General features: G+C 40.5%; 4 protein-coding genes across 12 annotated transcripts; 1 reads left to right on the top strand and 3 right to left on the bottom strand.

The window, feature by feature from the left end:
• The first annotated feature begins 827 nt into the window (after positions 1-827).
• On the top strand, positions 828-3063 carry LOC137793166 (group XIIB secretory phospholipase A2-like protein). Its single transcript, XM_068589170.1, has 4 exons — positions 828-1107; positions 1703-1791; positions 2269-2434; positions 2945-3063. The coding sequence occupies exons 1-4, from the start codon at positions 846-848 to the stop codon at positions 3061-3063; spliced, it is 636 nt and encodes a 211-aa protein (XP_068445271.1). The 5' UTR covers positions 828-845.
• LOC137793165 (zinc finger protein 318-like) lies at positions 2842-10290 on the bottom strand. 8 transcript variants are annotated; one of them, XR_011078192.1, is made up of 7 exons: positions 10272-10290; positions 9955-10094; positions 8990-9477; positions 8703-8846; positions 7594-8206; positions 5322-5401; positions 4722-4894 (listed from the first exon to the last, which is right to left on the bottom strand). XR_011078192.1 is itself a non-coding variant. In XM_068589162.1 (7 exons), exons 3-6 carry the CDS (start codon positions 9458-9460, stop codon positions 5327-5329), a joined length of 2226 nt encoding a protein of 741 aa, XP_068445263.1. In that variant the 5' UTR covers positions 9461-9477; positions 9955-10094; positions 10272-10290; the 3' UTR covers positions 4722-4894; positions 5322-5326. The 8 variants fall into 8 exon arrangements, 7 of the variants coding, with proteins under 7 accessions (XP_068445265.1, XP_068445267.1, XP_068445269.1 ...); XM_068589162.1 differs by having other exon boundaries at positions 6671-8206; XM_068589164.1 differs by lacking the exons at positions 4722-4894; positions 5322-5401 and adding an exon at positions 2842-3032 and having other exon boundaries at positions 6671-8206.
• A 1076-nt stretch (positions 10291-11366) lies between these two features.
• On the bottom strand, positions 11367-14943 carry LOC137792800 (serine/threonine-protein kinase fray2-like). 2 transcript variants are annotated; one of them, XM_068588517.1, is made up of 5 exons: positions 14768-14943; positions 13593-14259; positions 13400-13501; positions 12807-13031; positions 12541-12678 (listed from the first exon to the last, which is right to left on the bottom strand). In XM_068588517.1, the coding sequence occupies exons 2-5, from the start codon at positions 14217-14219 to the stop codon at positions 12673-12675; spliced, it is 960 nt and encodes a 319-aa protein (XP_068444618.1). In that variant the 5' UTR covers positions 14220-14259; positions 14768-14943; the 3' UTR covers positions 12541-12672. The 2 variants fall into 2 exon arrangements, with proteins under 2 accessions (XP_068444617.1, XP_068444618.1); XM_068588516.1 differs by having other exon boundaries at positions 11367-13031.
• Positions 14944-15869: 926 nt separating this feature from the next.
• scrn2 (secernin 2) lies at positions 15870-23953 on the bottom strand. The gene is made up of 9 exons (XM_068589388.1): positions 23866-23953; positions 23030-23192; positions 21751-21932; positions 21067-21266; positions 20639-20854; positions 20316-20481; positions 18749-18929; positions 16993-17149; positions 15870-16244 (listed from the first exon to the last, which is right to left on the bottom strand). The coding sequence occupies exons 1-8, from the start codon at positions 23871-23873 to the stop codon at positions 16997-16999; spliced, it is 1269 nt and encodes a 422-aa protein (XP_068445489.1). The 5' UTR covers positions 23874-23953; the 3' UTR covers positions 15870-16244; positions 16993-16996.
• Positions 23954-24157: the final 204 nt, after the last annotated feature.

The raw sequence follows: 24157 nt of genomic DNA, 5'->3' as shown, positions 1-24157 counted from the left end.
ATATATATATATATATATATATATATATATATATATATATATATATATATATATATATATATATATATATATATATAGTAGTAAGTGAGGGACAAACCACTCCTTCTTTTGTCCATGTTCAGTCTGTTGCTTACCTTAAAGATGTATGTTAAAGACCAGCAACTGATTAACTTTATACAAAAGCAATAACTGCTTTTCATATTTTTCAGTTAAGTTTTTCTTCAAAATGAATGATAGCTGAGTTCCAATCATCTGCTCCACTTTCAGGGTCCTGGTTTTGTGTGTTATGGCTCAATTCAAGTCAATCATGGAACACTTTAATGACTTAACATTAGAATTGATATTGTTATCACTAATATACCTGTGAATCAACACAGTGGAAAGGCTTAGAATATTAGGCTACTTGGTCAATATCATATCCAATTAGGACATTTAAACTTTACACACTTCTTCAAGTTGTAGCCAATAAAAGTGACACCAATGGTTGTATATGAGAAGTATCTGTTCTTTCTCTCTTGTTGAAATTCAAAATCAAATTTAGCCCAAATATAACCTCATCTGGAGTTGTGTGTTGCCCTGAAAGTTGTCAGATACAAATGTAATTGAATCCCCTTGGTTGAACAGTGAACAAGTACACTCTGCCTCTTGTTAATCAGAGAGAATGATAAAAGCTCAGACATTTTAAAAAGACAAGATAGAGGCTGGACTTTGTTCTTCCACATGGAGGGCGTCTCTGTGTTGGGCTCAAAGTTCAGGTCACACAAACGGTTGGGTTTTGCCTCTGAGTGTGTTTCCCCTCACTCGCTCACTCTTACCTGTCCATATTGAGCTGTCTCGGCAACAGAATGACCCGTTGGGCCCTTATTGCTCCCCTCCTGCTGGGCCTGTTCATCCACGGTGCCTTCAGTCAAGAGGCTGCGCACCCTGCTGCTACTGCGGCACCACCACAGGGGCATTCCTCCGATGGCACACAAGCAGAGGGCGAGAATGGAGACTGGGGAATGAACTCCCTCAGAGATGGCTTTGAGTCCGTCGGCGGATACTTTGATTCAATGCTGGAGTTCATGGGTGGACGTGATGGAGTGTGCCAATACCGCTGTCGATATGGTGAGTCGGTAAATGCTGATATTGATCCGGCGCTATGGACCACCGACCACTGATTCATCATTTTAGAGCTTCGAAATATTTTCCGTTTTAATTTGAATTAAAAGAAGGACATGTATTATGGTTTGCTCCTAACCATAATTACATGCAGTGGAAAGAGTTAGTCTACGGCTGGGCGTCCCAAGCTCCAGTTGATGGTGTTTCCACCCAAATAACCATAAAGTGCCTCAAGAGAAAATTAAAGTTAAAAACACTTCCTTTTTGGAATCAAAAAAAGTTGCACTGACACTTATCGTATCACTATTGCACTTATCATATCTGTTATCATCTGGAAATGGACTGTGACCCCAGAATGATTCATGCAGTGACTGGGAACTGTGTATAATAACATGTGAAAGGGTATGAATCAAATATCTTGTGTCTTTCATGGAATCTCAACCCCTTTTTTAATTTAATTTAATTTAATTTTTTCTTCTATTTTTTTTTGTCTCTTTATGTGCAAACGGAGCAAACATGGGTCTACTTCAAACCCAAAAGGTTTTCAAACGGCTGTGATTCACAAACCTACATCTAATATTTTGTTTGCGTCCCCTTTCAGGGAAAGATCCTGTTCCTCGTGTTGGCTACCAGCTGCCGGAGCCTGACGGTTGTAGCTCCTACTTCTTCGGTCTTCCTGTGCCAGAGGGGGTATGCTTCTTCTGTCTGTCCAGGGAAAATTCATGTTATATTTTGGAACTATGAAATTTAATCTATATGTTTAAAAAGCTGAAACTGCATTTCTAAGGGGCCGTATGTCGGTATTTAAGACAATTCCAACATCCTCTGCTCTAATTTGGTTGTAACATGTTTGCTAAACCCATTAGCAAAGAAGGTTGGGTTTTGCTGAATTAGCATTATAGTTTATTATTCAATTCAATTCAGTTCAGTTTATTTTGGATAGCACAAAATGACAAATTACAATTTTGACTCAGGGTGGGGCAGGCTTTACAATCTGTTTGGCATCCCTGTCCTGGAACCTCACATCGGATCAGGATTCAGTTCAAGTTAAGGCAACTGTTGGCCAGTGACGTAATGGTCTGCTCCTTAAAGATCTATGTCTACTGGCAGGATGGTTAGACCATATACTTGTTATTGTTGTCATTGATCACCTCTGTTGTGTACTAGATGGACATGGGCATCCCTGCCATGACCAAGTGCTGCAATCAGCTAGATATGTGTTACGACACCTGCGGCTCCAACAAGTACCGCTGCGACTCCAAGTTCCGCTGGTGCCTCCACAGCATCTGCTCGGACCTCAAGAAGAGTCTTGGCTTTGTGTCAAAAGTTGAAGGTTGGTTGTTTTAACCCATATTTCCTACAGGACTGAGCTACTGAGCACATCTCTGTTTTTCAGCACCATTCTACCTTAACTTTAGCAACTGATTTAAGTACACGTTCTACTTGCATAAAGTAGACTTACACCATCAACCATTGACTTACAAAACAGTGTGCAAACATTGTATGTAAAGGCAGTCTTTACCGTAACAAACTGTAACAACACAATTTTGAAAGGGATGACAGAAGACTACTAGTAGTGGTTACTGCCTGATTTCACTGACATATGTGATAGCTGAAAAATATGTCATGATATTTCACACCTGTAATACTTACTAGTATTTTTTTTTGTATTTATCTCTCTCAATAAAAGCCTTTAAAATGCTCAAGGGCTTAAACTTGCCACAAACTGATAATTCAGAGGACTATGAAATTAGCTGTTTATTCAGTGTCAAATATGACCTTCTTTTGTGGGTACTGCTGTGTGCTGATGGCCATTCCTGCTTCTGTCCCTTTGTCTCCTCAGCATGTGAAACAGTAGCAGACACTCTGTTCAACACAGTGTGGACGCTGGGCTGCAGACCCTACATGAACGGCCAGAGAGCATCATGCTTCTGTCAAGGAGAAGAGAAAGATGAACTTTAAAGCATGAAACACTCTCCTGTTTATAACAGCATCAACTCGAGCAGCTGTTGCAAAGACTGCTGTGTGACTACTTGAGTAATTTATTTGGAAGGTATTGTTCTGGTTTTGTTTAGTCATTACATTACTTTGCATCAACATGTAGATGTTATTGTTCAAAGTTCAACTTTGTTGCAAGCCAAATCTGTATTTGTTTATGTGTCAATAGTGTTTGTGTATTAGTACAAATACCCTTGGCAAAGGCATATGATTTAGGAAAAGCACAACTATTGTGGTGTGAACTCATCTTATTGACACAGATAGCCTCTCATGCTACATACTTTTGGGATAACCATATTCTACTTATCTACATTATGAATAAATGTTATGGACACATGTATAAATATAATATCATTATTTCATGGGACACTACTGACACCATTCAATACATAAGCAAATATGTACTTTTTTTGTCTTTGTCTTTATGGTTGTAATGGTACAACCAGTTTAAGTAGGCTGTTGCAAACTTTCCTTACAAGTAAAATACTATATTTTGCTCCTGAAAATTGATATAGACTAACCGTATTGTATAATTACACTGGACCTAACATCGTTTATAATCTACTGTATCTTAAAGAAGCAGGTCACCCAAAAATCAAAAACGTACCATTTCACGAATAAGACTGTTCCGAGTTTGTTCTGTTGGCACAATTGGCTTCATTAACATCTACAAACTCCACTTTGCCAGCCTCAGCTTGCTTTTGTTAGTTTGTCTGCCTGAGCTCTACTTACAGCTCAATGTAAACATACACTGCCTGGCCAAAAAAAAAGTTGCCACCTGCATTTAACTAAGCAAATAGGTACAAGCCTTCTATTGGATAATCAGGTCTAGGTTCAGCAACAGTTTGTGCACAAAGAATGAAGTCAGCTGATTACCGGAATATACTTAATGACCAGATTATACCATCAATGGATTTTTTCTTCCCTGATGGCACGGGCATATTCCAAGATGACAATGCCAGGATTTATCGGGCTCAAATTGTGAAAGAGTGGTTCAGGGAGCATGAGACATCATGTTCACACATGGAGTCCAGACCTTAAGCCCATTGAGAGTCTCTGGATGTGCTGGAGAAGCTTCGCAGCGGTCAGACTCTACCATCATCAATACAAGATCTTGGTGAGAAATTAATGCAACACTGGATGGAAACACATCTTGTGACATTGCAGAAGCTTATTGAAACAATGCCACAGCGAATGTGTGCTGTAATTAAAGCTTAAGGCGGTCCAACACAATAATAGTGTGTGTGACTTTTTTTTGGGCCAAGCAGTGTATGTTAACAGTGTATGTTAAAGAGTTCATGTTTACAGTGATGACCTGGTCAGAATTACCTTGAAAGAGAACTGTACCAATTTAGCATTGACTTTTAACATTTACATTTTTTTTTATTACTTAACAAAAGTAATGTAAATGCAAAATACCTGAAGCTGACATGTTATAAGAATAAAGTATATATTCATCAACAGATTAAGACAGAGCTTGCAAAACATACTTTTTTTCAATCAAATGTATGAATAAAGAAACAGTGGCATTTATAAAGAGTTACAAAGTATTCACAGAAATGTTAAGCTGATACGAGTAAAACCAGCTTCAACCCAAAATGGCAATTAATGGCACAAAAATATTATTTTGAGGAAAATATAATTTACTTGTTAGAGTTTGAGGATGATTCATTACAAGTCTGGAAAAAATGACTAAACACTAAATGGTCCTCTAACATCATCAACTGCATGTGTAAATAATGAATGTTGAACATGAGGTCCACAGAGTCTGTCACAGTCATGACGATCCACGTATCTACAGAGAAAGGAGAACAAGTTATAGAACACATTTTTTTCCATTGTGGAGTAATGAAGACTTCATTTCTTAATTTTTATGAACATGTATATTATCCATCCATTATCCGTACCGCTTATCCTATTTAAGGGCGCTGAAGCTAATATGTGTATTATATATTATTACAGTATAATCTCAGTAAGAAAAAGACATTTTGTGATGTTTGTTGGAATTAGATTCTACCCCAAAAATGGAGCATGAAAGCATGACTTAACGTATTACATGTTAAATTAGTATAATCATAAATGAGAACTCGTGAATTATTGAAGTGAAAAATTGGCAAACATTATATTTGATGAGTGCTTATGAAACAAAAGCAGCCCAATGCGGGAATATTTATTAATTAATGAAGACAAACCCTGTCAAACATCAGTGTTCTCACACTTACTTTTTTCAACCAGTCGACGAGGGAAGGGGGTTTGCTGGCTGTGTGACTTTTAGCTTCACCTTTTGGTTAAATGCTTCAAGCTTGAAATAAAATAGAAGATCACAACAAGGAATTATTGTGACATTTTAAATGTTTTAAATCAATACACAAAATAATAATAATACAAGTACAGGATAAATGTGTAAAAAGTATCTTTTTGAAAATCTTGCAAAATCCTAGAAAGAAATTTGAGGCTATAACACTGACAGGCCACTTGTGATTTAAACAAATGTATGCAATATCAACTTGCAGACCAGATCATTTGATTCTGCCAAGTAACATATACTAGTGAGCCCTATTTATGGTTTTACAATGCCAACATTAGCGCGTCATTTTGCATGTATTGTGCATATTTTATACACATCGATGTTTTTCTTAAAATCCATTAAAAAAACATTTATTCCTTTCATGATGCAACTCACATTTCAACTGTCAAACCCTGTCATGCAGGGCTCAACCATAAGGATTGCCCGCTTGCCAGAAACTAGTAAATCTGGCATCACTTGCCCAAAAAGAAATAAAGAAATTGTTATTTTCAGAGCTGATGATGAAAGTAGCAAAGGAATGCATCACGATTGAGAAATGCACAAAAGAGTTGATCCAAAAGGAAAATTAATTTGGAATGGAAAGTGAAACATAGAAATTGTCCCTTTTCAGACATAGTGTAATTATAAATAACATAATAAAATGAATCTCTCTGTTGAATACATTTGGGCCTACTTGCCCAGTAGCCTATTTATATGCTGATACTATATTAACCATGCTGGTTATTGCAGTAATTTTTTAAAATATTAATGGGTAACTAAATTTCCTAAGTTTCCGTGAGTGCTGGACAGCCTATAGCAGTAGCCATGCTGAATCTACAAACTAGCCAACACTGGTGCATTTACCCAGTTGCCAGATATCTTAGTGTTGTTGTTGTTTCTCTGACTAAAATGCTTTATCTTTACAGGGATCTTTTCTAACTTAAAAGAGGAAATTCTTTGAAAGCGTCATCATTCTCCAAATGTTCTCAGCATTTGTTCTTAAGAGCAGCGCTTTGTACTATGAAGCTTCAGGAATAAAACGCCTGGTTATAGCACTATGAAACACATTTACATCACTGAGAATTATTGGTTTGGAGTGATTTCCTGCTATGAGACACTTGATATATACGAGCCCTGATCCACAAATGAAGCGTATCAGTTACTGTGTTGCTCATCATGGCCCAACTTTTCAGCAGATGTAAGTGAAACACATCTTTGATATGTTCTGCTTACAAGTATACAGACACACAAGACAAAACCTGATTAAACCAACATTACACCAACCTTTTTCCTCAAGTTCGCTTTTACTTCCACCTCTGTTGGTGGACGTTTTTCTTCTTCCGACTGCTTGGCTTCAGGGTCATCAACATTGAGCTGTGGAGCCTCCCCCTTCTTCACCAAATTTGCTTCAGGGTCATCATTATTGAGCTGCAGAGCCACCCCCTTTGTCATTAATTGATTTAACTTATTTGCTGCCCATTTAAACTCTTTCAGATGACCTCTTTTTAGTTTTATTGCTTCTAACTTCCTCTTCCTCTTGGCACTCTTTGTGAGTGTCTGTAGACAGCGACCACGATTAGTGTTCGACTGCTTAGTACTTACAACCTGCAGGTAGCGATTGCCTGAAGAGCCAGTTTGTCCTTCACTCTTCGACAGATCTGGATTCACAAGTAGGTTAATTTGAGTGTTAAAAGAGTTGCGCTGAGGGCGGTAACCCATGTTGGGTGCCACTGCAGAGCCAGAAAAGTGTTGGTAGGTGTTTTGTGAATAAGGACACCCACTAGTATAAAAGGAGGGAGGAATAGCACCCTGGGTAGATGCCCAGTAAGAATTTGAAGCAGCACTGTAGGTGCCACTGTTGTAAACAGAGTATTGTGAGTCTTGGGATGAAATGTTATCTGCAAAGGCAGAATGAGCAGCAGGCTGGGGATACGTATGGTTTGGTGCATATGGATGTTGATAAGAAGCGATTACTTTGGGGTATTCTTCACCTTTGTCACTGTATGTCCATTCTTCTTTACTGTCCTCATTACCGTCATGGCATGTCAGTCCGGCGCCACTTGTGTCTCTCGAGTGGCCACGCTCAGACATTCGCCTTGATTCCCTGCTGTGGGAGCACCGACGGCGAGAGGGGCTTACACTATAGCTTCTAGCGGTTGACCTTGACGAGGAGGTGGAGGAAGAGGACGATGAGGAAGAGGACTTACTGTGAGGTTTTTGAGAGCCCCTCTGCCGATTCTCCTGCTCTACTCTTGTGTTGTCATGCTTCTTCCCATACAGCCTCTCCTGAGTCCGGTCTGCTAAATTGCTCATCTCTTCCACGTCCAGACTCATCCCCAGAGTTTGAAGAATGTTCTGGAGCTGTTTATGCTGCTCGTCCACCTGTGATTTTTCTTCTTCTTTCTTCTCCTTCTTCCCTGCGGAGGGAGACTTGAAACGACTTCTGTCATTTTTCTTCTCGTCATCATCAGGTAGGGAAAGTCTTTCACTGAGGGATCTCTCTTGACTGTGCAGGTCATTTTTTCTCTCTATACTGTTGGTCCGACTGCTATCCAGTACCGAGGCTTCCCTATCTGATTGCTGGCTCTTTCTCCTGAAGGTTGGATCTAAATTGTACTCTGCGGCAGGGGGCTGAAAGTTGAGTCGCTCCTCACCTAAAGGATGATCCACACTGTCATCATTGACAATTCTACTGAGGAAGTCCATGTCAACTCCTTTGTTGAGAATGCTGAGGAAACGCTGGAAACCCTTGTTGACGCCGTTCTCGTCGTCTGGTGATGTAACGTTTTGGCTGGGAGGAGGTGGTGTGAAGTCAGGAACCTGGGATAGGTCAGATATACAGAAGCATTTCTATTGAGATTATTCATGACATCAAATAGCATCTAATATTTTGGTAATTTAGGAAGGAAGGTACAAAAAATACAATTTGTGATAAAACCATAACATTAATCTCATCCGCCAACCTCAGAACAGACTTTGTGCTATGATCGGCCTCACTCTATATTGTTTACATCATGAAGCTTACAGTGCCCTGAAAGGATGCAGTGGAGAAGGCAAATGAGTGCCAGAAACTGAGCTTACAGCCAGTGTTCAACAACATGGCTGGAAAGCAGAGGTCTGACCATTTGAAGTAGACTCCTGAGGGTTCATAGCCACACCAACATCAAGGCTAATCTGGAAGATGTGAGTATAAGGCAAGGCATACTCGCAAGGAGTTAAAAGGCACCCTCGATCCTTTTTGACTGCTTTACTGAGGTGTCAGCAGAGGCCTTATTCAGACAGAAGACCAAACAAAAGAGCATAAAACATTACAAACCTTTCTGTTTTCTGGCAAAACACTCTGATCACTATATCTCTGCTGCATTAGTGCCTTCACTCTGAGCTTCATGGGATGGTCGTCCTGCACCAGACCACCGTTGCTCCGGCTGGATGAGTCAATTCTCTTTTTGGGTGAGCGAAACTGAGAAAAAACAAGGCAATGCAGTAAACAGTATATTATCTGGAAACCGGTTGGATACTGCAAGCTGAAAACACTGATTGTCAAAGTAAAATGATGACCTACAACAGTTGATTGGTTTTTTGATTCAAAAATATATTACTCACCTTAGCCAAAAAGCTGCCAGGATGTTTTTGCTGTAAAATTAAATTCACCCTGTCTTTAAGAGCGAAGCAAGGAGGCGATTCATTACAGGAAAAGTCTGGAGACGTCGTCTCAACTGTTTTCAAGGCAATAGCAGCTTTTTTAAGTAGTATTCGCTCCTCTATCGCTCGAAGCTCTTCTCGCTTTCTTGCCAGCTCTGGATCCTCTTCATCCATCTGAAGTGGTTCCCCATCTGGTTCTTCGACTTCTGAGTTGTTAATGTAAAAGTTATGCGAAGGAGGAGTGAGTTCCTTCCATCCCACATTTTCTCCAATGCTGTGTTGAGCTTCATCAACGGTGTGTCCTGCATGTTTGCAGTAAGTGTTCCACTTTTCATTGGCTCTTGAAGCATCCTCCATGATGTCCTCAACAACATTCTGCAGATTTCTCTGGACGGGTCGTATTGTAACGTCTTCCCAGTCGACTGGATTCATTCTTCAGCCAGAACACTCTGCAAAATAGAAACAGTGTGGATAGTTTACTTTGGAACATGTATAACAGACCTGTTATAACACAGTTACTTTACTGACAGCAAAATACGTTAACCTTATTTAATAGAAAATGTAATTCGCCTTTTGAACAAGCCCCCAACTGGTGGAACAGTACCTCAGACTTTCACTTGGTTTAATGTTACATTCAGACAACTTTGAAGGAAAAACGATGCCTTGCGTCTGAAAGGCCAAACTCAATCTAAGATGGCGTGATATAACAGTGACCCCTTCGTGATTTGTCAAACTACAGACCAAAACAGATTCGCGTTAAACGCTGTTTTTAGATAGCTTAGCTTTGCAGCTAACTCGACTGTTTACCTACAAACCGTTACTGCGACTCAAACCACCCATTCCAGCGACTGAGCACCGAAAGGGTCTATTTTTAACTATGGTACTTCGACAACTAAATTATTGAAAAATGAAAAGTCAAAACTGACCTTTAGCAAGCTTCAGGAATAGGTGAGGATAACTGTTAGTGTTAGACATTAGCTTGAAGTAAGGAATAGTGGCTCCTGCTGCTCCAATGGTGTTGAAAACTGGATGTTAACAGCGCCTCCTGCTGGACGGAGTACCAACACTGCAGGAATAATTCGGTATATGAGTAAAGGCCATGTATACATGGTCATACACAACGTTATTTGTTATTGTGCAACCAGATGCAGTTTGTAGTCCCATTTTGCTACACAATTTTTTTAAAATAAATAATATACATGTGGAGGAGGAGGAATTAAGGAGTCCTGAGGGAAAAAAAAACCTGCTTTGAAGTCTGGTGGTATCCCAGCAGATACTTCTGTATGCCTGTCGGATGGCAGAAGGGTAGGCTGTGGCTGGGTGGGTAATGTCTTTTAATATCCTTTGGGCTCTTCGCAGGCACCTCTTGACACCAATATTACTGATGCTCAGTAGATTGATACAATGATGTTCTGTGTGCCAAGAGTTTACCATTCTGGTCTGTGCACATTTCATGCCAGTTTGTAATGTTTCCATTTTGGATGCTTTCTATTGATCCTTTGTAAAAGTTAAGAACTTAGGACTGGAGCGTTCGATTTAAGGCTGAGGACTTAAACCTTTGTGATGTCACTGAGATGTTAATTCAGGCATTGCTGATGAGTCAATGAATGCCATACTACTTTAGATGACTACATGTTCATACAGTTGCCAGCAAACAAAAGTGATCAGTTTGTTTCATTTAATGAAACACAATTCAACAGGACAATAGGGTTGTTTTCATCGTCTCTGTAGCAGTATCTGATTCTGTATCTACTAAGATCACATCTGTACCTCTTAGTTCTTCAGTTACCAGCTTCAACCTAAAAAAGTGGTACAAGTATTTAATGATCTTATCCTGGTGCACTGTATGTGAATTCTTAACATATCTAAATTTACATTTATCACCAATATTTGTCAAGAATGTTATCAATAAAAACGATCCGATAAGTAGATAATATACGTAATGTATGGTTAACCTGCTTGTTATAAGAATTGATCAATTCATACAAAACACACCGAATGCTAACAATTTTCCAAACCATAAGGTGTGATTTTTCAACATCCTGATTTGCCCCATTCGGATGATACAGTCTTCTGTACTGTCTCAACCACTGAATTTACTGTGCAACCTGCCACGGAGGATCATTTAGACTTTAGTAAGTTCATGACAGTCCAATCTAATGTTTCCTTCTTTTAAGAATTACTATATTTTTCTTCACAATATAGTCAAAAAAAGCTGGTGTAATAATGCAGCTCTCAGAAATTTACTTACAATCATTGCATTTCATATTATGCTATTCAAATATTTACATCACCATTTTCTGCATGTGTAGAAAAAAAGAAAAGAGAATAGCTTAACTAAGAGTACAGCACATTTTTATTAATCATAGATTGGACAAAACCCTCTGGATTCCGGATTAGGGTGCCATTTCATGAGGATAATACAAAAAAACTTCTGTTGATAAATATAACTTCAACAAAAATTAACATTTTCAGAGATCAATAATCACTTTCTTTACACAGTGTTTTTCTTTAGCGTGACATGTGTTACAGATACAAGAACAATAGGCTAGCAATGGACCAAGCTCCAACGCAACCAAGTTTGTCAATAAACTTGTGGTCCGTTAAGGTCCTTGTCTGTGTTATTCTCTGCCTTGTGGTTTGTTGCTGCTGAACAGGGTGCTTGCAAAGGTTCAATATTAATTTTGTCAAGGGATGTTTTGTGAATACTGAAGGCCCGGCTGTATTTTCTTTTCTTTTCTTGCTATATCTGTCAGATTTTTACCCATCTTCATCCAGGTTGTTTGGTTTCAATGACTTGCAAACAACGGGGCCTTGACAGGGGTTTTGGTTTATATGTTGTGTTCAGTGACTGAATTGGTTTCATACCTGTCAAGTTAAAAAAGGGTGGATTACTAATGTGCTGTGGCAGTGGGGGCCTTGTCTGAGCTAGACCTCCCGGAAAGATGCTCACAGGTGGAACGTGGGGGTAAGTGAAATAGGGAGGCATGGGAGGCATGAAAAGCCTTGGTCCAAGGTGGGGCAAGTTAGAGGGCAGGTTAGGTTGTGGAGGTGGGTATGGCAGCGTTGAACAGTTTACTGGAGAGTACACTGGCGTGACAGATGTAGGTGATGGCGTTAGAAAAGCATAGGCTGAATTTTGAGACAATGTTTGACATGCAGCATTGCTTTCCTTAGAGTAAGTTTCACATTTGTCACTTTCCTGTGAGGTGCTACTGGTGCTATTCTGGCCATACTCAACACCCTCATGCACCTGTACCTGGTGTACCTCGGTTACATCACTCTGAGCACTATAGGAGTCTTTGTTCTTGTAATTGTTTTGATTTATCGAGCTAAAACTAGATCTGCTTGATGATGACGATGATGACGATGATCTACTGTGTGGTCTTGGTGAAACCGCTTGCCTGGTATCCCTTTCCCTGCTCCTCCTACGTGGGCAGTCACTATCTTTCTTTCCATATAACCGCTCTTGGATCCGATGGGACATTCGGCCCAGTTCCTCAGATCCAAAATTCATGCCAATGGCCTGCAAAACATCCTGCATTTGCCTGTGCTTATGCTCATCTTCCGGTGTCAGTGTTATCTTGTTTTCTGCTGAGGGAGACCTGGATCTACTGTTGGAGCTGAGGTAGCTTCGTTCTGCTTCACCCCTGTATAGAGACTTTTCATCAGACAGACACCGCCCCTTTGGGCTAAAGGACCTGTGACGATGCTGTGAAGAAGCCAGTCTCTGGAATTCTTCACTCTCACTCCAGTGGCTGGTATTTTGGTGGCTTACCTGTTGCCCTCCAGCATACCCGGGAGACCAGGGATGATCAGTGTTTGTTAAAGAAGTCGTCGAACACAGTCGATCACCCGCTTCTGTGGTGGTCTGAGTCACTATCTTGGTGAGAGTAGCGACATTCACACCCTTGTTGAGCACATTGAGGAAACGCTGGAACCCCATGGCTGACTTTTGCTCAGGAACAGCAGGACTTTGGTTGGTGACGTCACTCTCAAAAGACTGATGGGAAACACACAGAAGCAACCACAGTTTATGGAAACATAATCTGCATTATTTTTTGACAAAAACGTGTGTAGAATATGGAACAACCTGCTATGTGAAATTTGGAAGAAAATAAATATACACCCAAATCCCTTTGATTATGTAATGATTTGACAGCTCACCACAAATTTAACAAAAGGTAAACATGATTATTATAAGTTATGTTGACATTTAATGTTACTTGCCAAACTGTTAAATGTGTGTGTGTTAAATACATTTCCTTCTTGATAAAACATTTGATACAATGCAAAACAATGTATTTTATTCTTTGCACTCCAAGCAAAATCTGTTGCACCACTCAGGGATGATAAAGGAAATAAACTCACCTGTCCAGAAGAGTCATTTAATGAAAATCTTGCGATATTTTGACGATACTCCTCATGATCTGTGGAGGGGCTGTCATTTCTCTCTTTGGGTTGGACATAACTCTGTTTGATATAGATGGAAATATGATTAAAGTACATTAAAAATAAGTGTTCACAGTCCTTACAGTAACACTAATAATACATTGAGACTTACCTTCTTAGAACGGTCTCGTGATCGTTTCCTCTCTTGCGAGCAGTCTCGGCTCCTTTCATTACCCACTCTATCTTTGTAATATCCAGACGATTGTCTGCAGTCATGTTGTTGCTTATAGGTGAACTCCTCCTGCACATATTTGTGTCTGGAGTCTTGAGGTGTTTTCCTATATTTGAAGTCCTCTTCCAGTGGTAGCATTTGTTTATAATCATTGGTCACGTGTGCACGTGAAAAACTGTCGGGTGACAGCCTGTTTGTATTGTCCTCAGGCTCAAGCCTGTATCTTTTATCATCTCTATCATCCTCCGTAAACCTTTGCCTTTTCTTTTCAAAAGTACCCCAATCAGGTGAAGACCTGCGTCTCCTCGCTGAGCTCTTTCTGCTAAAGTCTCTGTTCACCGAGTCTTTGCTGTACAGCATCTTAGGCGAGTCACTGTATTCTCTACTTCTGCTTGTTCTCTCTTTGCTACCATGTCCATTTCCACCATATTTCTGATAGGAATCCTTCGGTGCATCTCTGTGCGGTTCATGCCTTTCTTCCCATCTGTGATCATAGTCGTCCCACAGCCTTGAACTTCTAGCGCTGTGATGCCGCCTGTGACTGAACTCAGACCTATTTGACTGCATAATCTCACAACAACTTCAGCAACGAAGTGAATGTCAAAGCCTGCAACAACAAAAAATATTTAATGAAATGTAACTTTAATTAAGGAGTTGAGAGAGATTAAAATGTCATCCCTAGATAACAAATACATAATCACTTATATCAAATGGACGTCTTTTAAAACAGGCAACAGTGGACCAACACTATATGAATCATACTTAATGTAGGTGTAAACACTGAGTCAGCACTTCGCCTTCCTAAACAGAACAGTTATGGCCTCAGTAAAGTCACGTAAACATTTGCTCTACTGGCTGTTGGCAAGTAGTTCGGCTGAAAGGGTATCTCACTTAACGTAGCGAACTAACTTTCACTTTAGATCGTATAAAAATGAGAAAAGCACAATATATTATCATCAAAGATGTTTTTTAGATTGTTTACATCTAAAATCGAAACCTTTCGTCCTGCTGTTTTACTACATGGAAGCTGAGGCGCAGGGAGCAGCTTTTGGCTGACCCGTTAACGTTAGCGATGATCAATACGGCGTTTGGTTCGCCACCTGTCGTTACATCACCTTTTTCATTGGACGACTCCACTTTCTTTCAGGGGATCAACAGGGGCCAATGCTGAAACTAGACTCGGCAATATGACAAAAGTCCTGACGACAACAATTTGTTAAGCACTTGGCTAACATGTAGCTAGCTGTTATAGCTAAGTTGGAGCACCTCGCTCACCACCAAGCCGTTTGGTTCCCTCCCACAGTAAAACATTTAAACGGCCGCCCCCTCCTGGATGGAGTGTGAACAACCAAACCTAATCTTCTTCTTTGGGTTATTATTACACTAGTTTATAGGCGCATTAGCGCCACACGTTGGACTGGAGAGTCGAGCAGCAGACAGGCTGGAAAACGACCTCATGCTACAGGGATCCCTGAAAACAAAAATGCCCATAACTTTATTCCTGGACCTTATAACGCCTCAACAGAGGGGCTCTACTCAAGGCCGTACATACCAAGCAATGCTGTGTGGAATATTGTTTCATCCATAAGTAAGCCATATTTCAGTTTTTGGGCTAGAATGTGGTCGATAGCTTGCTGAGGCTTCCTTGAGTAACTTCCCAGTCCTCTCGAGTCATATTTCTAGTTGAATTGTGTTATAAACATTTAAAATGGACTTATATGTTCTTGTAAGGCCAGGCCTTGCATTTTTTGTGTGTGCTATGTCACATCAGTGGCTCTGGTATCGATTCATGGGAGTAGGAGGACTTGGAGAGTGAGGAAGAGCACCTGAGAATTCTGCCCCTATTTTTTTTTTAAGTCTCATTAATATATATATATATATATATATATATATATATATATATATATATATATATATAATCAAGTTGTTTTTTTAATAGCTTTACTTCATTACACTGACATTTTGTGATTGTTCTTCCTTTTTGTGGGGTTCACCAGAGCTTTGTGTACATTATATAGCTCAAACCTGAATGCTCTGCTCTACCAAATTGTGAGAAATTGGTCAATCGAGAAAAAAAATGTACCTATATTTGTAATACAAAATGCATGTATTGTATTTGAAACTGAGAGAAAATGTAAAATAGATATACTCCAGCATTACGAATACCAACAGCCACTCAAATACAGTGGCCAGGAAGCTCACAGCTCACACAGAACAGACTATGCACATTCTTTATTAGATCTTTCCAAACAGGTAACCATCAAATAACAACCAATGTTTTAGGTACAAGAACATAATGTTAAACAAAAGCCACACTCCCAGTTGTGCAACTTTACACAGCTCTACATAAGCACTTGTGTAGTCTACATCATTATACTCACTAATGAAGTGCACTCATTGCTCCCTGGGTGATACAAATGATAAATTTGCTCCAATCAGTGCACTTTAGACATTTAGTCTGTGTTAATGATGGATATGTGTTGTGTGAGTGAGGCGAAGCCCAATCAGATGAGGAACATAGGGTGTTTAACAGACCCAGCCGGGGCCTTCTCCTGCAACTCTGCTAGCGATAGGGATGTCCACCTGAGGGCGCTGTAAAAGAGTAAAACAGTTAAACACAGCACCAACGTTAAGCACTTAATGAGCTTGGCTGGATACACGGTCATATTTCCACACTTGGTTATTTCTATATTTGCATACAAAAAAACTTCACAACTTTCAAGTTTCAAATGGTTGAAGCCCTTATGATAACTTGAAAGTTGTGAAGTTGTTTTAACTGTAGAAAGTCTGTTACTCTCTTATGTTTGTTTTACATGCTTTACTCTTTGAACATTGTTTCAAAAATTGCTGGGAAACACACACACACAAGATTGGTAACTGTAACAATACTGCAGGATCACGGCCAGGCCTGTCCTGGTTTCAGCAGTACAGTAAAGTTAATTGTGATGACATTGACTGGTCTTATACTCATTTAGGAGACAAGCTATTTAAATCCTCTTTACCTGCATAGTCTGTTCTTGCCATGATTTTACAAAGTATCATCCAAAAAAAAGTGTTTTTGACTTAGATGGTATCAAGTGTGTTCTTAAGTTATGCAAGGACCCGGCATTAGTTAACACAACACATAGAAATGATTGAGTTTAGCTCAACTCTTCCTATAACCTGATGTAATGTATATTTAATCCATAGTGCTACTGAAAGTCCTTCTATTATTATAGTAATCCCCTCTTCAGGGTTTGAGTTTCTCCGCTCCCAAGTGGTTGTCTAAAGTTTTACCCTTAACAACAGGAACACGTTCATGCACTATACAACAGCACATATAGCTCCTGAAGTCTCCCACCTCCTCACTGGTAAAACTTTATTTCTGTGTCCACGGAATCAAAAAACAGGTCCCCCAGTTCTTCTCCGGATATCTCTCCACTCAGCATGGCTGAAATCTCGCTCAGACACTGCGACTCCAGTTCCCTCAGAATCTCAAAGACAGCTGAAGCCTCGTCCTGACACACAGAGAGGAAAAGACAGAGCGATGTCAAAACAACTTGAATACCTGGGTCGAATAGTATTTGCATATTGTATGGTTTTTAAAAGCTTACGAATGGAGTCATTATCTGAATCCTAAACTATGGCCAAGTCCCTGTCGGAGATAGCACATACTTTTACAACAATCCAGATCTCACTCTTAGCCTTTTGAAAGTCCTGAGTTAAATTCACCCAGGTGTCTGTGGTGGGAGGTGTAGACTAAATGCCAGTAGTTGCGCACCGGCTATCACTTATCTCCATTTACTCTACATGATAATCTGGCTGTCTGCTACATACTCTTGTTGCTTACCGAAACAGCAGGCAACAGTTGTGTTTAAATTCCAGAATACCTACTGATGGTGAACAAAATGTACAAAATACTAATTGCCTGAATATACTGTTTTGCATTTAATTTGCCCAAAAATCTATTCACTTGCTTTGTACAAAATATGAAATGATAAATCCATGCACCAAAATACATCAACTGAACATTGAAATGCCCAGCCAATTAAACTTCACTAACAAAAAACTAAATTATGAAAGTGGGAAAAAATAATTTGGTAGTCCATTTTAAATTATCTCTGCTTATCTCTTCTCTATGACTTTGGCATGATCAATTTCTTTATTAGTTTTTTTTACAAGAAAAAGTTTGTTCAAAGTTAATAATAAACTTCTATACTTACTTTTAAACCAACATGTAAAGGCCCAGTGTACTAAAAGAAACAGTGTGTGGCATTTAATGGAACGCATTTTCAGATATGGAATATAACATTTATAAATATGTTTTTTTTCGTGTATCTGAAAATAAGAATTGTTGTGTTTTTGTTGAAGTTGTTTTATCTACATACAAAGCCGCCCGTCCTTTTTCTACAGTTGCCCAGTAGGGACAAACCAAACACAGGGCCATTAGCGTTTTCACGTTTGTCACTGTAGATATAGTTTTAATTGGTGGCAATCTGCAACATCACTGATAGACGCTGCCACATCCTAAACACTGCATCTTTAATGTTTACACTTTTCAGTGTGAATGCCCAACATACTCAAAGAACATTGCTTTAAACCAGTCTGTAGTATGACAACGGAAATTTGGTTCTGACACTAGATTCTTGTGTGTCTGTAAACAGCACTTTGGTCTTTCTGTGACTGTCACGTCACTTTTTGACATTCCAATTATATAATAATAATATTAAACGCTGGTTAAAACGCATGCTAGTCAGTTGAATGGCTTTAATGGAAAATTTCACTTTGTTTTGAAGTACTAATACCTTCTGTGAGGTTGTGAGGTAGTCATGATTAAAACCCTGCTCTTTGGCTATGAATGTGTACTTGTAGTCTTTTCATGTTTAGTCTACACTCATGCCATCTGTCTTGTGTGCATTAACTGTGAGGTCCTGTTGAGTTTTTTCTTGGCCCTGGGAGTGTCAGAGTGCAACTCGCCTGTCATTTATCATTAACAACTTCAAGCCTCAATCAAATCGATTCTGCATTGGAAGTATTTTTGAACTGAACATGAGCTTCCAGCTCTGCCACAATCGGCACATCACAATCATTGACCTAGGTCATCCATCAGTGCCCACCGGCTTGGTCTCCATGGTGCTCAGCGCCACCTGGTGGGCCTTGTACAGGTCATGTCTTCGGTCCACCTGGCTCTGAAAGCGAGGCTGCTTCCTGACAGGGTCGTCTGGACCAAACTGTGGGGAGACCACCCTCAGCACAGGGGTAGAAAAGTCCGAGAAGATAAAAGGCTTGAATATAGACCTACCAGGGTAAGAGGAGGGATAGGAAAGAGAAAAAGACACATATAGAAACTCCCATTGACCCGAAGTGGAGAGAGAAGGCAGAAAAAGCTACAGATGTGAAGGGAAAGAATATTAGCAGGTGACCTCCATGTTGATAAAGAGGTAAAACAAGAGTGCAGATTGTAGTGTTTAATCCAGTTGACGGTGTGTGTGTGTGTGTGTGTTGTTAATTGTTTTTAATTTTAGACCCGCCTTCCCTTTGGGGTTGAAGGCGGTTGGTAATCGGTAGGGAAATGGATCGACATTTCCAGTATTCTTAAGTTCAGTCATGTCATTTTAAACATCTAATGTGCATGTCTTTTTATGTTCTAAAGTGTTTTTTAAGATTGTTAATATTTGTTTCTCTGCACAGCAGCAGTGATGCATTAGCTGCTCTTGCTGTGGGACTAAATTTGTAGTTGGCTTGTTTTTTGGGAGTGAGCCGACAGTGGGCAAAAAGATGCTGGTTTTCCCATTTTTTCCCATAGTTTTTTTGTTTGATTGTCTTGTTTTGTTTTCCTAACTTCACTCAGGTTGAATCCCAGTGAGGCAGTCAGGGTGTGTTGAAGGCGTGACGTGGTTGTAAATTGTTCGCAGTGAAAATAATCATGCGCGTAAACGTTGGAATGTGTCAACTCATTGTGAGACGTTTTGACGACAATGTGCACTGGAGTGCGAGTTGAACCCAGTCCTTGCCCTGTTAGAGACAGCTGGAAATTCAACTGTGAGGCTAAGGTGAGCAATTATAACAATAGAAATGCAGAGTCCAACATTTAGAACATGTTTGTTCCCTTTTGGTGGGAGTGCCTAATATGAAACAGCAGTGTCTAAATAGCCACTGTGGCAGGTGAAAAACAACATTAAAAACATATACATAACAACTAAAGTATTGTTTGGCCAGATCCATCCATCATCTGAACCGCTTACCCTGTTTAGAGTCATGGGGCCGAACCCCAGCCCCTCTTGCTGTGAGGCGTCAGTGCTAGCCACTACACCACCGGGCAGCCCAATTGTTTTTTGGCCAGATGTACATATAAAATAATGCATTATTTATTTATTTAACCCTCTTGTTTCCCTAATTTAGGATAATGTTTAAATACAATATGAATCAGTGCTGAAACCGTTCAACAAGGCTTAAATTTAACACTGTGATTGAGAGGTTTTCCTAGAAGTGTTGCATTAGACACGAGAAATTTAGAACAGCAGACTAAAAAGCGTTCATGTGAAGTGATTACTACAGTTTTGTGTTTCCAGTATGTGGCTATAAAGTGTGACAGAATAGACAAATTATAATTTTGGAACATGATGTGATGTACATGGCTTATTATAGTCTTAATAAATGTTTAGAATCTAGTTCATGACATACCGGGAGGGATCTGGCGTGGCAGTGAAGAAGTGGATGCAGGGCAGGCTAGTGTCTCTGGGCAGGACAGATACCATGCTGCCGGTGGTGCAGATACCTCCAGAATCCATGCAGATACCACTGGGCTTGTCCCTCAGAATGGACATCATCACAGCTGCTGTCACTGAACCTGAGACCAGAGGCAACACAGGAGGGACACAGAAACTGTAACTATCCTATTCCAATCACTGGTGTCTATACCTATTACTGAATGCTGCATTGACAGTAATGTTGTTAGGGGGGTGTACACAAGCATTCTGGGAAGTGTAGGACTTGACTACCCTCACCGTCATGTTGCTGAAGTAGCTCTGTGCCTTCCTTATAGCGCTGTTTTGCCAGCTCCATCCTGGCAGGCGGGTTCTCGGGGGTGAACACCTGAGCGAAGTTGAACTCCCCCTCACCGCTCCACCAGCCCTGATCCTGGGCCACGCGCCGCAGCTCTGGGTGCTCTGCGGAGACCTCAGTCCCGATGGTCAGCTGGTTAGAGATGTTCTTCACACCCTCTGAGAAGAGTGGCTGTTAGCAGGCGCAATGCGTTTGAACTTTTCGAGTGACCATCTGAACACTCAGTTCAGCATTTTTGTCTGGTTCAGCCCTTGTTCTTGGTGGAAGACTTAAAGCGTACTTGTGACATTCAAAACAATAACTTGGCTCCACCTCTGCCATAAACGTACCCTTCACTCTGCACCCTCAATTTTTAACCCTCCATGCTTACCTGTGATCTTCTGCGCCACCCACAGCCTTCCAGCAGTTTCCAGGACCCAGGCCTCGTTGCGGTCTACCAGGAGGAAGGTGTTGTGGTAGCTGAAGGGCACAGGGTCCTCCTTGCACTGCCCCCCCTGGCCATGCTGCTCCAGGAGGCTGGTGATCACTGTCAGCGCCGACCAGGCACTGTCACCACGCTCCAACCCCAGTCTGATGATCACAAATCATGCAGGATTACTTCAAAGAATAAAGTCTTTCTCCACAGGGCATTGGTTATGTAGTTATGAATGTTATTCTTTCATTTTCAATAGTTTATCTACTTTGATCAGTGTATTTATTGTTTGTCTTTTTAACTAATCCTGAAGACCAGTTGAGCGTGGAGGCAATGCTTACACGCTCGCCTGCCATGTATTTTAGAGGAAATGATACTGCTATTTTTATATACAGAGATAAATAGATAAGCGCCCCTGTGCTATGGTTCAACTGTATTCATGACACCTGTCATAACATGTTCACACCCTTCCGATCAAAGCGGAAGAGAATTAAGTTATTACTTCTACTAAATATACAAAATCCAAACTGTAATTCATAAGGATGCAGTCAATAGTTGCTTCCAGTCAGCTCAGAAGATTTCTTTCTTTTTGATTTAAAAATAAATGAATCTGTACAGTATCAAAAGGTATTCTGTGCTTACCTGACAAAGTCCATGCCCAGCAGAGCCTCTCCAGAGCCGACAGGCTCTCGGGTCCAGATCGCCTCGTTCCCGATGCAGACTCCCTGGTCATTGGCTCCCATTTCAGCGCCCCACATCCAGGCAGGTTTGCTGAGGACGACAGCGTGGGTCTGCTCCACTTGAGGGATCTGGATGTATGTGCACTGCAAAAATCCTGTTGTTTAAATTGAGGTCGCTTTGAATTGCACTCACAATTTCAGTGTAATATACCTTATGCAGTATGCAGAGCTGACACATATTGGAGGAACACTTTCACATTCGTGAAACTCAAAGATCAAAATTTCCTCTTGCTGTACATATATTAATGTTATCGGCCCCTGCTTTACAAATCTACAATATAGCTTTTCTAAGACATATTAAGGCATCCATTAGTCCCATTCAGAATATAAAAGAATGAGAGAGACATATGTTCCTGTTATTATGAAGTTTGAAGTCAAATTGCATTTTAAAACCAGATGAATTTATGGATAATTTATACATTTGCATCACAACTTGATTGCAAATTAAAATAATTCGCCTAAATAGACAAATGTTTAAGTTACTAAAACAAAAACGATGTAATTTGTCTTTATTTATTTTCAACCTCTACCATTACGTTTAGCCGACAGCCAACTGTATTTATACTAAGGCAAATATATCAGAGACAAATATGTCAAAACCTAAAGAACCTGTTAAAACCCAAACTGCAAGACTATATATAATTATATCAACTCTGAACTATAGTACCAGTACATTCCAAGTTGAAAGTCTTTGGGTTTTTCTTTCCACTCAACAGAAAAGCCCAAATCAATAAAAACCAGAAGTCAATTCACGTGTCTTAACAGAACGTGTTCCTATCATTGCACCGACATCGGTACCATGTCTGATCTGACAGTGTGTCAGTCAGTATTTCTTACACTTGCATAATAACTAACAAGCAGAGGTGGAAAGGAGAAAGCATTTCATCATTGGCTTAAAACTTTCCATTACTTTCCAGTAAACATTAACAGGAATGAATAAAGTCTCCTGTATAATATTCTACTATATGTTCAGAGAGGGTTATTGAATAGTAATGTATTATGAGCAAATATATGGTTTAAATCTTTTTAAATACATTTTCTGCAATACAGCAGGCCGTGTAAGTATGCAGTATATCTCTATAAAGGTGTATTTGTTTCAATGATGCATGTGGCCTGTTGTCAGTGAGGAGCAGCATTAGACGTGGCGTGTGACTGACTGCAGGAGTCCCGGACTGCTTTACCTCCAGCATGGAGCCTGGAGGGTGAGCTTCTGCTGGGTAGTGGGCCACCTCTTGCACCTCATCCCGGGGACGGTCTGCGTTCTTTGCAAAAATAACGTGGTCATCGCGAGAGCCGGGAGGCAAAGAAACAAAACAATCACATGACATGGGAACCTCTGCCATCCTGCAATAAAGACACAGCACACACAAAAACGACGGTCAAAAAGTGGGTGGAAACAGTTAGAAGACTGGGTGGCTCTGGGGGGCGAGTTAAAAGTGGTGACATGTAAAATACGCACCGATTCAGTCAAGTAACTGTGTACACAAACTAAGACGCGTTTGACATTCAAGTAAGACTACACCCTTTTGACCATAATGTGCATGTGTGGAAGTCTCCCTCCATTCCCCACCCAGCTTTTAGCAAAAAGTCAGATTTCGCCGGTGCACTGCCCAACCCTTTCACACAGGGATTATGAGGCAGTCTTGTGCACAGCACTTTATTGACTGTAATCTTCACAAATCCGACCGCCGCGTTGATCTATTATATCGCTTGTCGCGCACGAATCGCTTTCAATCTAGAAATAATGTCGCCAAAAGTGCGCTGATCGCGGATGAAGTCCATGAGGGAGAGGAGGAGGTGGGCAGCAGCTCGGTTTGTGATCGTTTAATACAGATAAGGCCTGAAAGAGCAAAGTGCCCAAACCGACTGTCCCTCGCCGTCGCCCTGCAGAGCAGCGACGCGTCGGTCGCTTCGTATCACTCCGCCTTTTTCTGAGGGGTTTAAGTATATAACCGTGAAGTGTCTGGGCGAAAATAACTAGATCTATTCTGTGAATGCTGCTATATAATATGTTTACCTTTTCATTCAATGGTGAGAGCGGGCGGGCGGCCGGCTGTGAGAAGGCAGGTTGGATATACCGAGTCACGTGACCGAGAAATCCCAAGGTATGTACTTAAAGGTCTCGTCTCGTCTGGCCACAAGCACAGATCACCGTCTCACCCGGTAGTCCAGTCCACACCTGTGAAAAGCTCCCTGCATCGTACTGTTATCTTTTCATCCGGAGTCTACCAACCCTGGGCTGCAAACTTCCAGCAAACACAACTATTATTATAATGCGTCAATCCACTCCATTGCATTGGAAACTTTTC

The sequence above is a fragment of the Clinocottus analis genome, unplaced genomic scaffold (assembly GCF_023055335.1).
Source record: "Clinocottus analis isolate CAN_PGR_092001 unplaced genomic scaffold, fCliAna1.0.p SCAF_22, whole genome shotgun sequence".
Classification (NCBI taxonomy): Eukaryota; Metazoa; Chordata; class Actinopteri; order Perciformes; family Cottidae; genus Clinocottus; species Clinocottus analis.
Note: the sequence above shows the minus strand (reverse complement) of the source record. Positions and strands in the feature narration are given on the sequence as shown.